Below are 22,862 nucleotides of genomic sequence, written 5' to 3' on the forward strand. Positions count from 1 at the left end.
TCTGAAATTGTTCGTCAGATCTGAAAAACATTGCAAATGATTTTTTACTTTTAAAACGGAAAAAACTTTGCAACCGTCCCTGAGAAAAAATTTTAGATTTCAAGCGATATATTGCGATGTTGCGAAAGAATTAGGCCCCTTTTAGCTGTTGCCCATTTAACTTTATGTGTTTGAAGCGAATGACGAAAACGCGTACTGTCGACAGTGGCATTATGTGGAATATTTCAAATCTCCACTCATGAATTGTTTGTTTACATGAAAGGAAACAAACCAACAGCTTTACTTGAAATTTTCTTAATGAATTCTGAAAAATTCTGGGATATTTTTAAGATTTTTTGGTTCATTTCCTTTGAAAAGGGCAGGACTTGATCTAAAATTTTGAAATGTTTCAGCTACCATGTGAATTTTTTTTACTTTAGCCATCACAATGCTCTTGCAACGGAAAACTAGCAAATATTTTTATCCCGCAGAAAAAAGAAAAAATAGAGTAAAATGTATAATATCAGACAAAAATAAAATATTACGTGCCACTACACGTTCGAAATATTGGTCACCTTTATCCAGTCACCTTATACCTCACGTATCTTTTTCCCTGACCATGAAATCCCATGTTCTTGCAAACGTGTGTTGATTAAGCAGTTAACGTAAGATCTGTCTTCGTAACTATGCCTACAATTATTCGACACTATTCTAGAAAACAGGGTCCAAAATAAAAGAATAAATAAATAAAAAAGTATACGTGCCATTCATATCTAATATTACCATTTCAAATCTCTTTAAAGTTACAATGTGAATCGTTAAGAACTGGAATTTATTTTTAAATCCCTACTTGTCTGTAGATCATAATTCTTTAAAATTAGCATCTTTAAACTGAAATGTATTTTTTCTCATTTTGAGCTTTGTAGGCAGATGACATAGTCACAAAAATTTACTTCAATGAACTATGGGTAGCGCGGAAATGTGAATTCGTTCCCCTGTTTCCATTTATGATAATGAGATCAAACACACTGGTGAAATTCCGCATATACGACTGTTGGTCTTTGACGTCAGAAACTTTGGTCCAGGTGAATGAATAATGATTTATTTTATTAATATTTGTCTTTGGTTGAATTTGAAAACTTATGAAACACTACTAAGCAAGATAGTAAAACAACACATCACACAATAACAATAACAGAAAACAAGAAGAAAAAATCCAACATGAGTATGTTGGAAAAGCGTGCCGAATAACTGAAATGTTGGACAAATACCTCTTATTTTCACGTCTTTGCTTTTTGCATCAATTGGTACTTTTTGCTAAATTTGGGAGAAAATATTGATTCATGAACGTTGAATGTAAATTAATTTTAAAGATTCCGTCCAATTATCTTGATTTTAAGCTGATATGCGGCATTTGCGCACGACCGTGATTTGGGCGAACTGCCGTGCATCGAAATCGCGTTCAGTTAATCTCTTTGGATTTCGAACTGTAACTTCTCTCCTATTCGGCCGATTTGTACAAATGAGGTCTCTTTTTATTTGTACTTCAACGGAAAGTAAAGAAAAACTCGCTAAATAGACGGAAAACAATTTTTGAGAAAATTTGGTGGATCCTGGCATCACGGTGAATGGTTAATCGGTTAATCGCCTCGCCGTCTTTTATTGCCTTGCTCGAAACCGGACACCCAAAGCTATATCGCGAGATAACTGTAGTGGTTTAAGTGGATTTCGGCAGGGGCCATGGTTAGTACATAGTATAATGAGTCACGAGGCTCATCACAGATTGCACTTACAGTGCAAGACGCTCATTGGCTATAGAGTTTTGGCGGGAAAGAAGGTTCTAGAGTTGAGTCCTCCGAGCGTAAGAAAGCTCCTATGAGGTTTCTGTCAAATTGAATAATACGGTTTTGACAGAAAAATGTTCTCAAGGGTTTCCAATTAGCAGTTCATTAGATTTTTTGGTAAAAGACCATCAGGGCTTGACAGTGTAATGGTTCAAAGACAAAGAAACGGGTGCGAGGAAAAAAGTATTTGGACGACCCGTTGAATAGCATTGGTTGATCTGTGTGCTGTACTATGGTACATCCGAGTGATTTCAAAAAGCGAGCCCTACTGGCACGCTTAAAAATGATAGGGAAAGGAAATGAAATGAGGATATAATTACTTATGCAATTAGAGAGAATAAAACAAAAACATCAGAGAAAATATGCAATGAAACTATAAAAGAAAAACACAAGTTGGCACATAGCTATTCAGAACTTGAACTATACTGTCGTTGAGCAGTTTTTAGATCCCTACGCCCACCGATAATCTTCTTAAAAGGAAAGATAAACTTTTGCTACTTCAACGAGTCAAATCGCGGAGGGACACCCACGCTCATCACTTTCCTCCACTCGATGGGACTAGCGTCCCAAGTCAAATGCGTTTTTGAAGAAATGATCGATCCCCATCATTTGTTTCATCTCCACATGTTTATTAATGTGCAAGTGATGGCACGCTCCGGTAACAAGGTTCTGTGACAAAATCATTTTTGTCTTGAGAGCCTCTAAAACGTATACATCATAGTGATCTAACGCCCAACTAATCAGAAAAATGGCTCGCGAGCCGAATTGCATTCGCGTAGCGAGTGACCGAGGGTCCAGAGGGCGCAGCCCCCTGGCCAGGCCTGACGGACGCGCGAAGCGCGTCCAGAACGCCTAGTTTTACTATAATTTTTAATCTTGGAGGCTGATGACATATTCACAACAATATACTTTAATTAACTTTGGGTTGCACGGAAATGTGATGCTGCTCCCCTTTTCTAATTCATGATAATGAGATCAAACAAACTGTCGAAATTCCGTTTGTACAACTATTAGGGTGTTGACGTCAGAAAATTTGATGCAGGTGAATAAATAATTTATTTTATTAACATTTATCTAAGGTTGAATTTGAATACTTCACATGTGATCATCAACATTTTCAGGTGAAGTTAAACATGAAATGTGAGTCAAACATAATATTCTCGTAAACAACGCATGAACACAATGCGTGCATGCTCAAATAAATAATTAATTACAGATTCACAAATGAATTTATCTGGCCTACATTGATAATTTACCCTGGTAAAAATTGGCAGTAGAATGTGTGTTCCAAAATACTATAGACCTAAAGCCGGCTGTAAGATTTCCAATAACTTCTGTAGCCGGCCAAAATACCATATAAAATACAAATGAAGATTCAAAAAAAATTCGTATCCAAATACGTATTAAATACATATTAAATACTGGAAAATACGTATTAAATACGGTATCCAAATACTGTATAAACTTGCTCTTTTTGCCGTATATTATTCTGTATCAAATACGTATCTAGATACGAATTAAATACGTATCTAGATACGAATTAAATACGTATCTAGATACGAATTAAATATGTATCCAGAAACGAATTGAATACCTGCTAAAAATTTTCCATGGAATTCCGTGGTGTTTTCCATGGAAAATTTCTCCACGTAAAATTGGTCACGTAAAATTTTTCCATGGAAAATTTCTCCACGGAAAATTTTACCATGGAACATTTCACCACAGAAAATTTGTACCGTGGAAACCTTCCTTAGCACTCATTGTGCCTCATGCAGGTTTCCACCATCAATTTACTATGGTGTTGTTTCTATAAGTCATCATAAAACTGTTCTACTCAAATTTGCTGGTTTTCTTAATATTTAATTAAAAAATTTACAAGTTTACCTTGTAATCAAAATGAATGAAAATGATACACTCACCAACTTGAAGATACATGGTACCAACTATACTTGACAGAGATGTAATAATTCTTTTAACAGTTTATACAACTGAGAAACTACCGCACTGTACCTTTACTTCACATACTGCACGTGCAATGTTTAAATGTAGATTTCATTAAGTTGACATTGTGATAAAATATTTAAATTATTTCACAATAAGCACGGAAAACAGCACCAAAAATAATCACAACACTGTCCAAATTAGCGGGCAAGAGAGTGATATATGAACTGTAGATTTTGGTTTCTGTCTGAGAAGCTTAATTGCATCTGGATGGTTTAAAAGTTGCCACCAATTCCCTGCGAATGGCTGTTCGATAAGATCAAAGGAACTGCCAGATGATAGGAAACAAATGGCGATTGCTGCAGCTGAACAAAGCAGGTAAATGTCTTGGAGTGTCTTTATGAAAGCTCTGAAAAATGAATAATGTACAGTGCATCAAAACCTTGAGTACAACCAATGATCAGCACTAAATTAAAACAATCTCAAGGTGAAGCCAACCAACATTTCTTGAGAAGTTAAAATAAGTTCTGAGGATAGCAAATAATTTTTATGGCTAAAAATGAGATAAAATTCTTGTTGAAAACCTCAAAATTATTGTATTGGTAGCCATAAAAATAGGAAGTAAATTATTGGACATCTGATAATTCGCTGAAACATCATTGATAAGGATGTGATGTTTTAGCCCTCTAGAGTTAGGAGTTTCAGGCCTCATCTGTAACTTCAGATATATCTCTCACACTACTCACATTTGTGAATAAAAATACCCAGTAATAGCTAAGGCTCAATTTAGACGGCCACACTTTTCCTCCACTTGTGTCAAATGAAAAGTTGGATCGTGTAATACAACACGAGAACACAACAATATTTTGAGAGGTTGAACAAAAATTTGAAAGTGACATCACACCAAAGTTTCCGTTCAACTTCTCGAACAAATGTTAGAGCTCGGGCATTATATGTTGAGACAAAGACGTCAAAAGTATTGTTTATGTCACCATTCACCAGTGGTGCCACCTGACTACATGTATCAACCTGTTAAGTGGTGCAAATTCAGAGCTAATCAGAGATTGACGATTGTCTTAACATACGATGCCCGAGCTCTATGTTCTCGTGTCCGTATCAAACAATCCAACTTTACACTCAAAATAAGTGGAGGAAAATTTGGACTATCTGAGGTGGGCTTTAGTTTCCATCACACGGCAAAAAAATCTAGGAGGGCCTGTAATTATGGTTTCTTTTTCAGTCCTAGTTCTCACCCGTGAATTTAATACACAGTCTATATGGGTTACGGCAAACGATAGGAGATGGCGATCTCATATGATTTGACAGAAATCTGATATTATCCCTTAGGGGGACGATGACATGAGCTGATGAGCAGCTAGGAATGGAATGCAGTTAGAGTGTTTAGCATGTGCTGAAAACACGATAAGGGAGACTGTGACCAAAATTCGATCACGGTTCATGTTTGAGGTGCTGACTCGGAGGAGTGACCAAAGAGAAGATAGAGAAAATGGTGAGCCCATATGAATCTACTATTCAACAAATAATGTTAGAATAGTTTATCAAAATGCAGAAATAAATGTACATAATGCTATGATTCTATATCTATAAAGAGGTTACTGAGCGCTGATGGATCACTACCTATTGGTGCCTACATTCAGTAATGGGAATTGCTAATCATTGTTATTCATGACTTACCTAGATTCAGTTCAAGGCCCTTGCATTCAACTCGGATTTGGCGTAATGTAGCGAAAGCAGGAAGTCAAGAAATATATACTGATCTGAGAATTACTGTAAAGTTTGCGAGAGCCTCACCTCACAGCGCCTGACATCTCGCCTCGTTGATAATCTAACCTCAAAATACCGACTAGGCAGGGCGAGGCAGAGCGGGGTGGCACATCTCCTGAGTTGCCGAATTGAATTGAGGATTTTTTATTTAAATCTGCATGATCTATAAAAACTCATTTGCCTATTTATTATTGAAATGCGTAACGCCAATAATGTTTCATATGTCACACCTTCAACTTTTGCGTTCTATTCTTGCTTTCATTTTTTTAAAATAAAATTTCAACATGAAATAGGGCAGGATTGCAACACAGGAGCCGGAGCTAAATCGTAAAGAAACACAAGATGAGTTGTTGGTTATCACTGCCAGAACATAATGTAAGTTTTAATTTTTTTATTTGATTTAAGTAGTTTCAGCTCGAATTCGAGCCTTCTTCGTTACGAAAGTAATGTTACCTCGAAGTTGGTAGATTTTGATTAAACTGAAAGTAAGCCAGCAGTGTATCGTGATGGATTCTTGGTAATCACTCCTCAAATTTTTATTTTGGCCATGCGTAGAAATAGAATGAAAAAATTCTGATAGATACATCTCAATTCTCATTGATTTTCCTATTACAGCTATTCGGTTCTTTCTACAATTCAATGTTGGTTTCACACAGGAGATTTGGAAGTATGATGAGTGAGCTTCAGTAAAGGCAATCGGATATAACTTGCTTTCAGGCGCTACTTTGCCTTATCAGTTTGTTACACACTTCCTTCATAGGCAGTTAACTCCCCCTACCCCAATGAAAATTCTAAAAAATTGAAAGTCTCTGTCTTTCTTCGTGCTTTCCACTGTACATAATATCATCCTATTGAATAGTCAGTGTCTAAACTAATCTTGCAAAACATAGACGTTTGATTTATAATTGACAGACTTTAAAGCTGTACCTACGTTGTATGCGTGGTTTGAAGAAGCTGCGTGTTTTCTGTTTTTTGACATACTATTGCGGTTATTTCAGTTGTCTTAAACAGAGTATAAGCGGCAAATTATTATTACATCTCTGTCAGCCATAGCAAATCTCTAAGTTGATCATATTTTAAATGAATACTTTCTCTGTGTGAAAAGTAATTGCTACCGACTGGTACAATTGTTAAATGGTGGGCATTGTCTTGGGAATGCCATGGTTGTAGGACGGTTGTAGCCAGTGCACTAATCAAGACTTATTCTGTGATAACTGATGACATGAAACATTTTAGTGGCCCTCATTAGTGAACTTCGGTGAGTATAGTTCAACTTAATTCTATAATGCATAACGAAACAGCAAATAGTTGCTGATAGTCAATGATCAAAGGCTTCCAGATTACCATGTTGATTCTTGTGGTGGTCTCCAATGTTTCACGGCGTTTCAATGCATGTCCTTTGCTATTCCGTGACACTCCCTTGGAATTCCATGTAGCCACCACGGAATCTTCTGCTGCCACCATGGAATCCCATGTAGTCACCATGGAAACCCAGGTGTCACCATGGAGTTCCGTGTCTCCTCCATGGAGTCTCCATGGAGTTCCGTGCCTTCTCCATGGAGTTCCGTGTCTTCACCATGAAATTCCATGGAAAACAGCACGGAATACCATGGAATTCCATGAAACATTTTTAGCAGGGATGAATTTACTGCATATCATGCATACCATTGATACAAATTTAACATGCATCTACTACATATACAAATAGTAGGAAGTGTATATGTAACACACGTTGGCAAATGAGTACATAAATAGGAGTATGTTTCTTATGCAAAAGATGTGTCCCTGTAGCCTTCAACTTATACCACTCAGAAAAGCTCCATTTTATGGGCAAATGCAAAAATCAGATACCACATGACCATATTTTACACTGCCTACTTAATTTTTGTAAGTTCTATCTTTTGAACATACGACTAACCATCTTAGAACTTTCTGCATCTTTCTTCTAAATTAAAAAATTACTTAGATTGGAGGCAAAATTTTAAAAAATTTCGGGGGTGGCCTCCCAAACCCCCCACCTACTGGGGGCGGTCCCCCCAGACCCCCCTTAGATAGTTTACTAAAAGAGAGGCCCGCTGACTGATCCGACCCCGGGGCCCACCGATGGATGTGGGGGGCCTGCTTGGGGAACATGACTGATACCTAGGTACTCACCATGGAGTGCACTCGCCGGGCAGGGGGAAAAATTAAATACATATAAAATACAAATTTTATTTCGCTATAAAATTCATCTATTTTATATGTATAAAATTTATATTAAATACTGAATCCAAATACTTATATTTAATACATGTATAAAATACATATATTATACTGTATCTAGATTCAAGTATTTAATACATGTATAAAATACATATAACATACGAATTAAATACGGTATTTGAAGATACCGTATCTGATACTAGTATTTTTGCTACTGCTGTACAATTTTTTATAGCCTTTTATAGCCGATGGCGATTAAGCAACAGCCAGACGATAAAGTTTACACGGAAAAAACGAGTCTAGGGCTGGTACCTGCGCCGAAGGTCCCAGCCCTAACCGGGTAGGTAAAATTGCTTCACCTCCACCGCCATAGGAGTAGGCCCGGCGCGCGTAGAGCCCAAATCTACCTGCTCCAGGGTTCAGCCCTGCTGGGCCTTACCCGCGCAGGGCCTGCCCCTGTGGCGGTGGAGGTGAAGCAATTCTAGGGCCCAGCCCTAATCTCGTTTTTTCAGTGTATGCCAAACGTTACTAAATACGGATACTAGGACTTAGTTAGTTTTTGGACTACCGCTCTCTTTTTGTGCCGTAGTATGTTGCTTTATTTTGCGAGGAAAGCTCCGTACTTTTGAAGGATGCCTGTCATTCTTAATACGTTGGAGCGCCTTTAATTTTTTATGATAGTTTGCAATATCTCTGGTGTGAAATAGTTGCTTCAGACGCCGTGGCACGCTGCGGCGCGGCGGGCGGGCAGAGAGCGCAAAACGCGCATTGGCGCCTACAAACCTAACAGGGATACTTCACGCATTGCGCAATGCGTGAAGTATCCCTGTTAGGTTTGTAGGTACCAGTGCGTCGCCGCTTTGCTTTGTGTTAGGCTCTAATATTTAATCTCGCGGAGTCAGCGTTTTTCAACTCATGATTTTGAAATGTTTGCGCACTCGGTATGGATTATTCTCATTTTCATTGATGAAAAAAAATATGTTTTAAAGGAAAATATAATGCGTGTTTTGTAAATATTAAGGTAGTTCTGTATCAAACTTAGTGATTTCCAAAGCACACGAATTTCTACACAATTTCTTATAGCCTTTTATAGCCAATGGCGATAAAGTGTAAAGCCTGGCGATAGGAACTATAGCCCGACTGTATACTTCTTTATAGCTTCGTATAGCCCGGCTATATGATTTGCTCCACCCTATACAGCCAGCTATATGATTTTCAATAGCCTCCTTTAGTCGGCTATAAGAACTCCTATGGTATTTTGAAACGCAGCCCCTATCGCCAATTTTTACCAGGAAAAGGCGACATTCTAAGCAGCGCAACGCACATACCTCCGTCTTACCAATTCTGTTTTCTCTAAATTTCTAGGTCAGAAAATGCCACACATCCCCTGTCATCTGATTTTTCAAATTTAGTGTAATAGACAATTCATGCATGGCAATTCATTAAACAATTATTATTTAATGTGATTTGGTTTTGTTCTAGTACACGAATCTGTTATACAGTTCCTACGTTGTTTTGAAATCAGCAGTCTCCAAATACGACAAGGATACCAACCCGAAATTCTGAAACGATTCATGCCCGGCAAATTTTTAATAATAAGGTGCATGTGTCAACAGAAACACAGCCTCAAACAAAAATGCAATTTGATGGTAAAAATGACAGGCCACAAGAGGTATATTGATGGTAAAACTGTCAAACCAAGTATCTCGATTGCCGACGTCGCAGACTTTCTGTCATACTTACTTTTTTAAATGAAAAATTAATCAACATTAACTCTTCAAAACTTTCTTGACTTGTCTTCACTGTATGAAGAAAATTCCGTTAAAACTTTGTAGAATGATGTTAGTTTGTTCTCCTTCAAAAAATAAAACAGGAGCGGAGGTTTTCGAACTACAGGGGCGGATCCAGAAATTTGGCAACAACGGATCCCCTCCATTTAAACCTATTTAAATAATCGATTCTTGTCGGGCACCTGACCACTCCAAGATTCGATACATTTTCAAAGGTTTAAATGGAGAAAAACAGTGTTGCCAATTTGCTGGATCTGCCAATTTTAAAACACTGCAAACGAGATACGTGGTTTGTGAGTTTCACCGTCGATGTCCTCATGTAGAGAAGTCACGCAGATTTCTGCCGTGCTAAAGAAGAACGCAGTATGAACCTTTAGGCGTTGAAAAGTTTCCTTCAGTAAAATACGAATTTTCGGGAAAATTTGTAAATATTTTTCTTCCAATTTTTCAGATAATTTTGTCCGCATGCACTGGAAAAAAATACATTGGATCTAGAGTCCAGACTCTTGAAAACATTGACAAGAAAAAATACCCTTGATTCAATCAGATTTAAGCTTAAATCAAAAGGAAATCCGCTCAAATTAAGAGACTTGGTTCTTGATCTAAGCTTAAATCTGATTGAATCAAGATTATTTTTTCTTGTCGATGTTTTTAAGAGTCTGGACTCTAGATCCAATGTGTTTTTTTCCAGTGGCAATTACTCCTTAAGTTCCTGAAAATGTATCGGAAAAATATTCATAACTTTCCTCAAAAATAAACCTTTTATTGGAGGAATTTTGGCAACTCTCGAATGTTCATACGGCGTTTTTCCGTAGCACGGCAGAATTGTTCTTTCTTGCAAAATGCCGTTCAGTTCTGCTTGAACGTCAACTATAATGTTTTCCCGCATACATTTCAGATTCACTGCGTTTTGATTTTGGATGGTTTCATTTGAAGAAATACTGATACTAACGATCTTATGATAAAAGCAACAATGCCTAAGACAAATAAACTAAAAACTATGATCACAGAAATAATATCCAGGCAAAAATATTGGAACAGAGTGGTATCAGCAGTTGCCGGCCTTAGATGAGACGCTCCACCATGTCTAGCGACGTGTTCAATCCAAAACACGGCTTGGTCTATGCCTCGAGCTGTAAAATCGTGAGATATGGCCGAATGTCGTTTCATGTTCTTTAAATACCTAAAATTTAAATTTAAATTTATATTAATGCCAACGGTGCTTACATTAACCTTTCATCAAAAGGCAGATGAGAAGAAGAAAAAAGAAGTCAAGGCATTTTTGAAAGAAAATATTTTGTCTCACTTTGTAAAAGTGATTCTAAATGCAACAATTGGTAGAAAAACTTTTAAAATCACGGCAGAACAGGTTTGCGCCGGAGAAGCACGAGAGAGTTTGTTCGCTTGACATACCTCTTTTGCATCACAACTGTCTTGTATCTCCGATGCAAACAGTTTTTCGAGATAATCGTGCATTTATGAAACATAACCCTAAAAATTATGTTTATGGCTAACGCGATATCAATGCTAAGTTATTACTGGGTCCAAAATGTTTTTTTTTTTTTTATGACAAAAAAGTGACTTAGTAACTGCGTCGAAAAAAATTAGTAGGATTTTGATTCCACTATGATGAGCGCATTGCATGAGAAACGTTATTTTTTCCCCAGGACATTAAAAACGCTCAAGGTGAGCTTTCAATATTAAGAATGGATATTAGATTGTAACATTTCTACAAGTCAACGGTGTACCTGAGTCCGCAATTGCATATCTTGTCTGCAGTTTTTTGAGATCTTTGCTCCTATTTTATTTTTTAAAGGAGAACAAATCGACATCATTCCTTGAAGTTGTCTCAAAATTTCCTTGGCACAAAGAAACAAAATCAAGGCAGTCTCTCAGAATGGCTGTTAAGTAGTTTTTCTTTTCAAAAATAGAGTATGACTGGAAGTCTGCAACGTCCCAAACTGAGATACGTGGTTGCGGAGCGGACTCACACTGTTGAAATAAAATAAATTTCCCCAAAAGGCTGTGTGTTATATTTTTTCTTACTTTTCATCGAACAGAACAGCCTCCAGCGCTGATTTGATTTTGTCGTGAGAATGGAGTTCATGCGGAAGTAGTTGGACCCCGATTTCAGCGTCCACCATTTTCGCGACATTGCATTCCTGATCACCGAACCAGGGGATGCCAACAGTTGGAACTCCAAAGTGCACCGCCTCTTGGAAGCTCTGCAGACCTCCTTGGGTTATGAACACCTTCACTTTTGGATGATCTACCGGAAGAAAAACATTTCTTGTAAAGTCTAAAAGTGAACTATGCAAAACGGTCTAAAAGTAATCATCGAACTTTTTAAGCTGATTTTATGAGTCATCGTGGGCCTGATTCTGGCTACGTTTATGTGGGCAACACAGGGAAGGGACGCTGCCATTTTTTAAAGTTGTAACCTTCGATATTTGTAACTTCCGCAAAAAGCAAGGGTTAATGATAATTGAAGTTATTGGAATAATGTGTAATAATAATAAGAATATTAGTAGTTTTTATTTAAAGTTATTGAGTTTTGTAATTGATTTTGAAAAATTCCTATGTCTAAGATCTTGTACATGCATCTTGTAAATATAAAAATACAATCATAATGTTTATTAAAGATACTTGCTAAATTCATCATGCATCGCAAATCTAATTAATTGTTAAGCGAAAAAAAACAGAAATTTGCAATCCATCAATGTAACCGGAGAAATCTTAGTTTGAAGCCACCATTGCCATGCACATTTCCATCATTTTTTAAAATTTCATCATTGTTGAGAACTAAGTAACCGCAGAAAAATATATTCGCAGTTAGTTGAGTTTGAATATGTTATGGATACATCGCCATCTCCGACAAAGTGCAATTCATACATGTTGAATAAAAACAGGTTAAAAATTCAGAGGCAAAGGAACTTGCAAGAAACTTCCTACTTATAAATTCTAACAGACGTTTTCTCCTTCTGAAATGCATGTTACCAGCCAGCACACTCACGAGTGCGTGTATTGAAATCAGTGGCCTTAGTTGGGTTTGGTTCGGGTAGGCAACTAAACTAACTGCTTGGCAAACCAGAGAGTATCGTCAAAATTTGAAGGCGCTCCAAGTTGAGATCGTGCATGTGAAGTTCCTCACCGATGAGACCTAGGCTGCATCGTTGCAAAGAAGACGCTATTAATGGTGCCGTCACCATAGGAAGTCTCCATTACATCGATTTGGATCCAAACAATAACAATGACACAACTTATTTCAATGCTACTAATGAGAATACATCGGTACCTATATACAGCTTTTCAGTGACTTGGCACTGACAGCGTCTATTGCGATTTGACGAGTTCACATGCACGCACAGCCACTTGCAAATTACGATTTACCTACGCCTCTTATGCCAGTCTGAGGAACGATTCAATTGTGCGCTTACAGCGTGATTAATAACGCAAATCATGGCTTCAAACTTTCACCGAATGTTCATAACAGCATTAAAGCATGTTCAGCGTCAGAAACGGAATATCTATTTTCCAGTAGGAACCGGAATTTTTTGCCGCGCCGAACAATTTTGGTTCCCCCTTTAAGCACATTTTGCCCTGCTGCGGCAGCGATAGTCAATGATCATTATCTCCTCTCAGAGACACTGGCGAGCTGATTATTGAAATTCATAGGTAAATCGATAGATAAATAAGACACTCGGAAAATGGAGTGATTCTGATGATGGAAGCGGGTGGATGCAATGGACAAAGGGGGTAAGTAATAAACTAACTGCAGCAACCCCGAGGGGCCCATAGTTATAGTCTAATTATTTCACCTCTTAGTCTATAGCAACAACCCGTTTCAACCAATAGGATCGCTCCATTTTCCCGTTGACTTCTTTGTCCATTGCTTTGTTTATCAATTTCAATAATCAGCCAAAAGTCTAGTCATGAAGCGACGCAGTGCAGTAACAGTCTGTTCTTGTCCAGTGATTACTTAATTCCACATTTAATAATTAGTTAAGACGTTATGGTACTCACTTAACACGCTATCTTGGGGCATCCATTTTTGGGTAAGGACATTTTCAGGCTGGCCAGGAATTTTAGTGTCCAATTCCCATTTCCACAGCACTCGATAGCCCGGCGGCAGCTGCTTGAAAAATTTCAAGAAATTCGCCCGCACGTCTTCAGGAAGAGATTTACTCTTCATGTTACTTCCAAGACTGAAATAAATGACCCCTTTCTCTGCTCCGTCCAACCAATCTTGCAGATTCTAGAAAACCAACAAATTTATCACACGTGATATTTCTTAGGTGTAATTATTGCATGAAAGGGAGCGTGGCTTGAATTTATCAACAGTTACAAGTGGATGTATAATTCAAATAATTACTATTAGTTAACATGTAACGTCATAGCATTAGTATAGGATGATTATTTTTCACTTAAAACTATGTTTTCTATATTTCATAGGTATTATTTTATTTTGGTTTCTAAACTTCTATGAGTCCCTTGCTTCTTTATGGACTGACTTTACTTTTTAGGCAGAGTAGCCAATCGTTGATAAAGTTTTTTGTATTTTACTTTTATTCAGGATTTCTACGGCCTGTCTTATAAGTGGTTGCTTTTGACAGTGTAGGTGTAGTGTTTTTAATTTATTGTAATGTTGAATATATTCTAACTTTCTAGCTCTGGCCAGCAAATTTTTGAGGCGTTGGGCAGAGTAAGGGCATTTCTTAGTTGCGGTATTTTAGAATCTTCACCGCTCATTTAAATTTTAGAGAGAAAATTATTGGCTATTTTTTCTGTTGCAATGTATGGACAGCTTTTAAAGAAATATGAAAAAAAAGTCTTCAAAATAAACATCACCTTGGGTAATTTATCGGGGGTTTTCAAATGCAGCGGCCCAATTTCGACGATGTTCGGTGTCAGTGCTCTGGGATAGTAATAAAGCGAGTTTGAGGCTAGCAAAAGCATTTCAACATTGCTCCAACATCCGTCCACCAATTTCTCGCCCCCCGGCCCGAAAACCTCGTTGAAGTAACTTCTCGCAGCTGCCTCCAAGACTTCCAGTTCTTGCGATCCGAAGTGGTACGTGGAAAACCAGTTATCAAGTTTCTCGAGAAAAGTCATTTGCGGCCCGTATCCATTGAAGAGAGCGGGCAAGTAAGAAAAGTGCGTGATAGATCCCAAGGCTTCCTCCCCTAAAAAGTCTTGGGTCACCGTTGCCATGGAGATAGTTGGCACGGATCCTATGAGAGGCTTTAGTAAAGATGAGTATGGGACGTAGAATGTCTCTATGATTATGAGATCGAATTTAATGCGCTCAGTCTCCACTCGCCTAGAACCAAAATTAGAGAATATTAAAATATTACACTTTTTGGCACCAATGTCGCTTTCTGCATAGCGATAGTGAAACTGCCACCACGTATCTCGATTTTCACCGTTTTAAACTTCTTGTCATTCTTTATTTTTTAAATGGAAAACTACTCAACGTCAATTCTTGTATACTTCCATGTTTTTTTCCGTGGGAAGAAAACTCTGGGCAATTTTAAAAAAATGTCATTTATTCGTTCTCCTTCAAAATAATAAAATGGGAATGGAAATTTTTAAACACAGCAAACGAGACACGTGGTCTTGTAGCTTCACCGTCGATATTTGGCAGATATCTAGCAATCGCTGGAAATTTGCAATGTGTTTGGGTAGAATAAAAGCATGTAATAACTTAAAGGAGAAAAAATAAGATAGAGGCTACTGATGTCATGCTTGGGATTTGAACATACTTATTTTTCTCCTCTTAAAAGCGTAATCCCAGCTGGTCACTTTTGCCAGTGCGTGTATTGAAAAAGTGGACTTAGTTGGGTGTGGTTCGGATAGGCAACTAAATTAACTGTCCAGTAAAGCGGAAAGTATGACCGGGATTTGAAGGCACTCGAAGCCGAAGTCATGCGTTTGAAGTTTTTTTTAACATATGAAGACACCGTTAATTTGTCGATGCAAATAAATGATACATGAAAATAAATGACGATTCAACACGCATGCCGCTTTGCAAATTTCCCGCGATTGCTGACTGTTTTTGGCAACATGAATGCAAAAAATGTACTGTTCCTCTTGATGAGTTCGGGATGAATATTTTTTTGGTATTCTTTATTTATTTACCCAAAATTAAGGACGTAAATTAGGGAAGAGCTTTCCTCGACAATTTGAATTTTGCTAAGTTTCTTTCAATTCATTTTTTATGTTTTTCCTTGAAATTTTTAAATATTTTTGATCAACTTGCGTATGAGACTCCCTGGAAAGTCAGAAAACAATCCACAAGGATTTAACATTTAATTAGAGGAAATTTGGCAACGTCGAAATACTCATGCCGTGGCGACTCTTGCAAGTTGGCCCGCGGGCACCCGATATAGCGCCCTCGACATCCTTGAGATACTTCAAGCGCTACACAGTTACGCACATACGTTCTGATGAGCAAATTGCCTATTCTGCACCTGCCGCATGCCGCATCGTATTTTGAATGTACACCTGTGCTTTGACCGGCGCGTTTTACAGAACTGTGCGATCGAGCACATTCTCCGCGCTTGCATTATATCAAAAATGGATACCGATGTTCTGAGTATCGAATGGGAGAAATTGACGAGAGGTAGCGATTTACATCAAAAATTCATAAGAAAAACCCTGTTCCACACTGCCGGCGTGAAGGCACTCACTTTCGAGATATTCCCGACTTTTCCATTTAAATCCATTATAAGTATCGATCTTAGGTGGTCTGATGTCGATTTTTTTTTACATCCATTTAAATGGCGGAAAAACAACTTTGCCAACTTGCAAGAATCGGCAGTGTTTGCATATCCTTCTTTATTTTTTATCATTGAATAAGATGAAAATTGGAAAGCCCTATTCACTAGAGGTTTCACTTTTGGGCCCTACCTCTATTCGCAAAGTCATCAATGAAGGCCGGATGGATTTTCGGAGTTTCACACCTGTCTATGTACTCTCGCTATTCAGGTCTCTAACGCAATGAACTCTCGACGCTCACTGTATTTCTTCATTCGTGGTTATAAAGTCATTTAGATAAAATAATTGTGCGTTCCTACCTTACGAAATTCTTAGTTGGCTCACTGAGAAACTGTCGTTTAGTCACTTTCGCAAAGTTTTCCATTACTTTCGGAAGGTCCCATCTAGAAATGCGCTGCTGTAAGTTTACAGTGTCATCGCCTTTTTTTTCTGAAAAGTATTCGTATGAAAACGATAAGTCCACGTGGGTGTAGTTGCTATTATTCGCCATTCCCTGCAACAGCATTTACAGATATTATTTATCGACGATGTTCACATCAAAATCAGTACAAAAGTCAGTTATATCACAATTCGTCGCTCCTCTGACGCAAGATCGTATCTTTGTTCTCACATGAGCCTCAGAAAGCATGGATTTATACGTTAAGCAGGGCTCACGTGGAAATCAAGATTCAATCTTACGTCAGAGGAGCGACGAATTATAGGATACAAATCAAGAGCAAGACCTTGCTTGTCCAAAAATAGCGGGTTCCAAAAAATTCAAATATAATTGAAATTTGATCTGAATGACATACTGGTGTTTCAAATGTGGACGTACTTATGCTGAAAGGAATTATGTGGAAGTGGAAATATGGGATGTGCTCGTAAAAGCTGCATAAGAAACAATGTAAAAGAGGATATAGTTCCTTTTGAGAAAATAGAAAAGCGGGATTTTCGAGTAAATCAAAAGGAACTGAGCGCTAACTCGTGAGCCGTGGGCATGTATCTAGAGCGTTATGCACAAGGCTCATGAGTTAAAGAGTCCCACCGCCGATCTCCCCATCGTGCCTCCTCGTACGTTGCCGCTGACGTCATTGGCGCTTTTAAATTCCCATTAATTCTTATGACCCTCAACTAATAAGCACAACCCATCTTTCCACTTGCACATAGTTCCATTTAGCATAGATACGTCCATGTAATCATTGTCGGCTAAGTTATTTGCGGATCCAGAAAGTTGGCAACATTGTTTTCTCTCCATCTAAACTCATGGAAATCATTCGATTCTTAGAGGGGCCAGATGCTTCGATAAAAATCGATCCTTCAACACAGGGTTAAATGGAGAGAAATAATGCTGCCAACCTCCTTAATCCCCCTCTGAGGTATAGGTCACGTTAAGATAAAACTCAATGTCTTCCTTATCAATCAAACTTAGAGGTGACATCGATTGACTCCAACATCACAATTTTGAATGACATTATAATCCATGGGGGTGGGAGTCCAGTCCACACCCCTCACGCCCCATTCATGCAAATTCACTTTATGTTTATTGGTAGCACAAGCTTTTTTTGAATAAGCATTGCAAAATGGGAAGTTTGTCCCATTGGCGGAGAAAATAATAAAATGAAATCACTCGACATTGTCACTTTAGTGCAGTCATTTCGAGTACCATATTCATCAAACTAAGAATAAGCTCAATGGACAATCTACGTCCTAATGTATTAGCTGAGTGGGATGGATTAGAATTCTACTTTAAATTAGATACACTCACAAAACAAGTACGGGAAGAGTGACTTACCGGCCGAGTTATGGATCATGGAGCCATAAAATACAGTTTGTGGAGCTATGCTTATAGGTTCACGACCAATAAGTATGGGTCAAAAAGCCATACTGTGGACGGTAAGTCACTTTGGTTAGAAATTATGGATCTCCGAGCCATTTTTTATGGGTCTCAGAGTCATACCATTTTTGAGTGTAGTTATAATAGATACTCTGTCTATTTTCAAATTTTTCTCTTTTAAAAGTATAATTTATTTTAGATTCGAGAAAAATTAGATGCTCGCTTCCACGAAGGAAACCGTTTTCTCGATCGGTTTTTGTTATCCTGTGGTAAAATAATCGTGACATCAAGGGAACGACCCACTTTGCCAAAGACAATTTCAATTTTAGCAACAAAAATTGTCTGGTCTTGGCGAAATTTTCCAGGATGATGTAACGTTTTTTTAGCGTTTATTGCAACAGGAATACCGTATTCATGTTCGTAAAAGCAGCGAAATTTTATCATAGAAAAAAAAGTTGAATCATACGGCAATTATGAATCTAAAATTACTTACCGGTACAACGTTTGGGCTGATGGAAAATATCTCATGGCCATCTTTCAGAAGTCTCTCTGACAAGGCGAGGATCGCTCGCTGATGACTGTAGGATGGGGTCGGATAGATAATCAAAAGTTTCAGACAATTAATGCAAGATAGTGTGGTCAAAATGACAGAAATACAACGAAGATCCATTGCAAATCGTAACCTGAATACGACGCTATGCTTGGGTACAAACTCAATTTTGAAAACTCGAGGATTCTATACGGCAGCAGTGTCTAAATTTTGAGATTTCCAAAAGGACGACACTAATTCTCGATTTGCCTTCAAAAGAAACAAAAATTCCGCATTTATAAGGTTGAAACTTATGTCAATCCCACTTATGCTTCGTTATGCTCAACAGTAAAGAGTAGCCGAACCGGAAGTTTTTTGATAGCGATTTCAGAGGAACCCTAAGTGTAAAATGTAGGACCACGTTTATCTTCCACCTTTACATCTAGCACGATATCAACCCATGTTAAACTTCATTCACAACTTGCACGATCAAAACGTTTCTCGAATTCTGCGTTTCACCTGAACAATGGAGGGTATAGAGAAAAATCACCTCTGTTGGAGATAATCAACAGCGTCCGCGCTCTTGACCAGAAGAGTTTCCACGGTTAAACTAATCACGTACAATGGATCTAATACAGAAAATAACTTGTCGTTCGAAACGCTTGACTACATCGAACAATAAGAACTCGAGCACTCAAGCCCTTGAAAATGCTGCAGTTGAGAGCTGATATTTGACACTGAAGTATCTGAAAACACTCGTCTTTTGCGGAAGTACGGAAACTTATTCAATACCAATGCGTATCATATTTAAAAATAACACGATCGACGTAAGGAGTGACGTAGATGATAGTTCTGAAAGCAATCGAGAATGGAAGGTCCATTGCATGGATATGTTACGGGTGATGTAATACAGCCGGGTAATGTCGTCATTAACTAGTCCTCCTGGGTAATGTCGACATAACCCAAGGAAACGGTGATTAATGTACAAAAAAAATGACATTACCCAGGGCCGGATCTACCTACTTGCCCCCCCCCCCCCCATGGGCCGCCTGTATTTTGCCGCCCCCTTCTCATTCGTTTTGAAACATCAATAAAAACCATCAAGTGAACGTGCCGGAGGAGGAGGGGTGCATAAGACGCGTTTACTCGCGTTGGACACATTTTTTGGGAAAGCCCTGCCAACACCACTAGTAAAAGTTCACGGAATTTTGCGCGGAAGTTAAGTTTTGTAAACCTATCTCTGTACACTCAAAAAAAAAAAATGTTACTTTAAGCTTGAGCAAGCTTGATTCAGCATGACGGGCGTCTTAAAAACGGGTACAAGCTTACAGCATGTTACGGGAACATAATCAAAAATGTTGAAGAAACATGATAGCCGTCATGTTAAATCAACATGACTGTCGTCACGTTGACTTAACATGCTGTCGTGTTGATTTAACATGACAATCATGTTGATTTAACATGACAATCATGTTGATATACGAGTACGTCAAATGCTACAAATTAAAATAAATTACGTTATTTTTATGAAAATTGAATCGTATTTTAATGTAGTTATACTTCCAATACTACTCTCAACCCAGAATCATCCCATCCGACCTATCAAATTTTTCCGACTTTTTCGGGATTTGAACGCGGGACCTACCTATTACAAGCGGAGTGTTCTACCAACCGAGCCATCCGGGCTTGTGGTTCCAAAAGACGAATTTTAAGTGTTTCCATATCCCACTGAATTACTTTTTCATTTTTTTGCCGTCTAAGTTGTGTGAAATGCATACCGCATCAGATTGTTAGGTTTTTCTTTTTTTCCATTCACTATTTACGAAAAGGAATTTACATTATGCACCATATAAAAATTAACAATTTATCACGAACTATTTTTTTCTCCTCCAACAACGATGTTTACTTTCTTCAGTGTTTACGATCGTCATTTTTATTCTTATTTTATATCATGATAATAATTAATAATTAATAATATAAATAAATCAAACATTGAAAATAAAAAATATAATCAAATAATTAGAAACGTATGATTCTAAGAGCTTTAACCACACGAGCGAAAATGTTTTTGAACGAAGAATAATAAACTATCATCAACTTAAAAGTAATTCTTTTTGTTTCATGTGTAAGTATTATTACCGTATTACCATTTATTTGTCATGGTGAGCGTTAATAGCGTTATTCGAGTCGATTTATTTTGTTTCCGAAAGTGTCTCAATTGTGTTTTTACCTTATCAATTGGGTATCCAGAAATTTTTTTAAGTAAATACTTTGGGACGTATTTCTTAAGAGACTTTTTCAGAATGTACCAACGAATGGTTTGAAAAGAGTAATAGTACCAGTTCTCTGAATAAAAAATAGGTACGCTATTTTTTAATTTGAACGTTACTCGCAGTGAGTAGACAATCTTGTCTAAGTGTCAAGACTATCGAGTCAGGTGGCTTAGATGTCTAGCTTATGAAACGAAATCATGAATGGAGGGAGGGGGAGGGAGAGGGAGGGAGGGGGAGGGAGGGAGGGGGAGGGAGATGAGGAGGAGGGAGAGGAGGAGAACACGCCATCCCCCTTTTCAGTACGTAGATGATGTTTCAAGAGCACCACGGTACTCCTGAAACAATATGAAAGCAAATGGTAACATAACACTGCATATGCTAATTCAACAAAATGTTAATGTTCTTTCAACCAAAGGAATGGTAAAACAACATGTGTAATGCAGTTTCAGTCTGACATAATGCTAAATTTACATGAATTTGGTTGAATTAACATGCGTAATGTTACTCGAATATTACCGTCATGTTGATTCAACATGACAGGTAGAAGCATTCTCGGTCATGTTGATTCAACATGACGGCAAATGTAGAATTAAGTCAAACCATGTTGGGTTACGGGGAGTGCAGCCTATATCAACATAATTTCTGTGATGTCATTTCAACATGGCGGTTAATGCTACTTCGACATTTCCTTTTTTTTGAGTGTATGGACAAGGCCTTCCATTCATAAGAAATGGACGAAAAAATTATGAGAGAACGAACATAAATGTGGTTTAACGATTTTAACTTCCGCCGCCGCGCCGCGTGGACCGCACCGTGTTTGGCGCAATGCGTGAAGTATTCCGACAGTCTTGTAGGCGCTGTGCGCTTCACGTCGACCGCTGCTAACCTCACTGTGTTTGACGCAATGGGTGAGGTATTCATGCAGTCTTGCAGGCGCTAATATGTGTTACATGCCGACCGGCCGCGCCGAGAGCTTCTCCTTCTCATCGCAAGTCCTAGTCATCATTCCTCTCTAAGTCGCGCCGTTCCAGGCCAAATGACGTGTTTGGTTTCTCTCTTGACTCGACTAATTATAGGTGCTGTCTCTTGTATCACTGAAAGACTACAAAATTATAACTTTCTGCACATCACTCAGTTTACAAATCAAACACATGGAAATCACGCGAGATCGAAAACTAAACAAAAACACTGTCTTAGAGTTTTTCCATCAAAAAGCTGTTTCGCACCATGTACTTGTAGTAATGTTCACTAATTACGTATAGTCGTCTAAAAGTTAAACATACGCAAATTTTTATAGATTAAGGATGTTTCACAAAAAAAAATGGAAAAATTAAATAAATGTTTTGTATAATTGCCTTGAAGCCTGCAATACGAGCCAACCTTTTATTTCAATGCATGACACAAAAGACAAAACCTTCAAATTTGACAAGTAAGGACAGATACTGTCGAAATATTTTCTGAAACGGAAAATGATTTACAAAATCAAGACTAAAGTTTAAAATTATACCTAGGTCATCAAATATTTTATTATGTATTGAAAGGAACCATGTGTGAATGCTCAGAATTTTGCGATAAGGAACTACTACTTCAGGTTCACGTCAGAAGCAACGTACGTGCCATATGTTTTCCCATGCTGTTAGATTCTTCTGTAAATTCATCAGAATTTTTAACAGTTTTGAGTTACCTGCATGAACGTGCTGTTGAAGATGTCGTCTATCTGCCAGTAAGAGACTATAATCGAAAACAAGCGGGAAGTCACCTAAAACAGAATAACTTTTTCGTGTATCTCAGGCTTAAGTGCAGAAATGCGTAGCTCGTTCTGGCCCCTTCATTTGATCCGGCGCACAGTGCGGCACCCTTACGGACGATGCAGACAAAAATCGGCAAAAGACACTTAACTTTAAATAATGAAGATAATAGCACCGACAT

General features: G+C 38.0%; 2 protein-coding genes across 5 annotated transcripts in view; one reads left to right on the plus strand and one right to left on the minus strand.

The window, feature by feature from the left end:
• The window catches only part of LOC140224711 (uncharacterized), a 29,485-nt gene extending 20,113 nt beyond the window's left edge, over positions 1–9,372 (plus strand). For 2 of the 4 annotated variants that reach the window (XM_072301090.1, XM_072301091.1), the window contains 2 exons: positions 906–1,064; positions 9,234–9,372. In XM_072301090.1, coding sequence (XP_072157191.1) covers positions 906–1,064; positions 9,234–9,317 — 243 coding nt within the window. In that variant the 3' untranslated portion in view covers positions 9,318–9,372. The other 2 variants (XM_072301093.1, XM_072301092.1) reach the window with 2 other exon arrangements.
• LOC109037352 (UDP-glycosyltransferase UGT5) lies at positions 8,757–19,425 on the minus strand. Its single transcript, XM_019051956.2, has 6 exons — positions 18,625–19,425; positions 16,618–16,811; positions 14,390–14,861; positions 13,565–13,796; positions 11,588–11,810; positions 8,757–10,724 (listed from the first exon to the last, which is right to left on the minus strand). The coding sequence occupies exons 1-6, from the start codon at positions 18,799–18,801 to the stop codon at positions 10,442–10,444; spliced, it is 1,581 nt and encodes a 526-aa protein (XP_018907501.2). The 5' UTR covers positions 18,802–19,425; the 3' UTR covers positions 8,757–10,441.
• Positions 19,426–22,862: the final 3,437 nt, after the last annotated feature.

Source organism: Bemisia tabaci, chromosome 5 (assembly GCF_918797505.1).
Source record: "Bemisia tabaci chromosome 5, PGI_BMITA_v3".
In the NCBI taxonomy this organism is placed as follows: Eukaryota; Metazoa; Arthropoda; class Insecta; order Hemiptera; family Aleyrodidae; genus Bemisia; species Bemisia tabaci.

What these genes read in the sequence shown, in the direction of transcription:
- LOC109037352 (XM_019051956.2), bottom strand. Translation starts at nt 18,801, where the DNA reads ATGGATCTTCGTTGTATTTCTGTCATTTTGACCACACTATCTTGCATT. An exon ending in CCCCCGATAAATTACCCAAG is followed by an intron (nt 13,797 to 14,389) that starts GTGATGTTTATT and finishes TTGGTTTTCTAG; the next exon opens with AATCTGCAAGATTGGTTGGA. An exon ending in GCCCCAAGATAGCGTGTTAA is followed by an intron (nt 11,811 to 13,564) that starts GTGAGTACCATA and finishes TTCTTCCGGTAG; the next exon opens with ATCATCCAAAAGTGAAGGTG.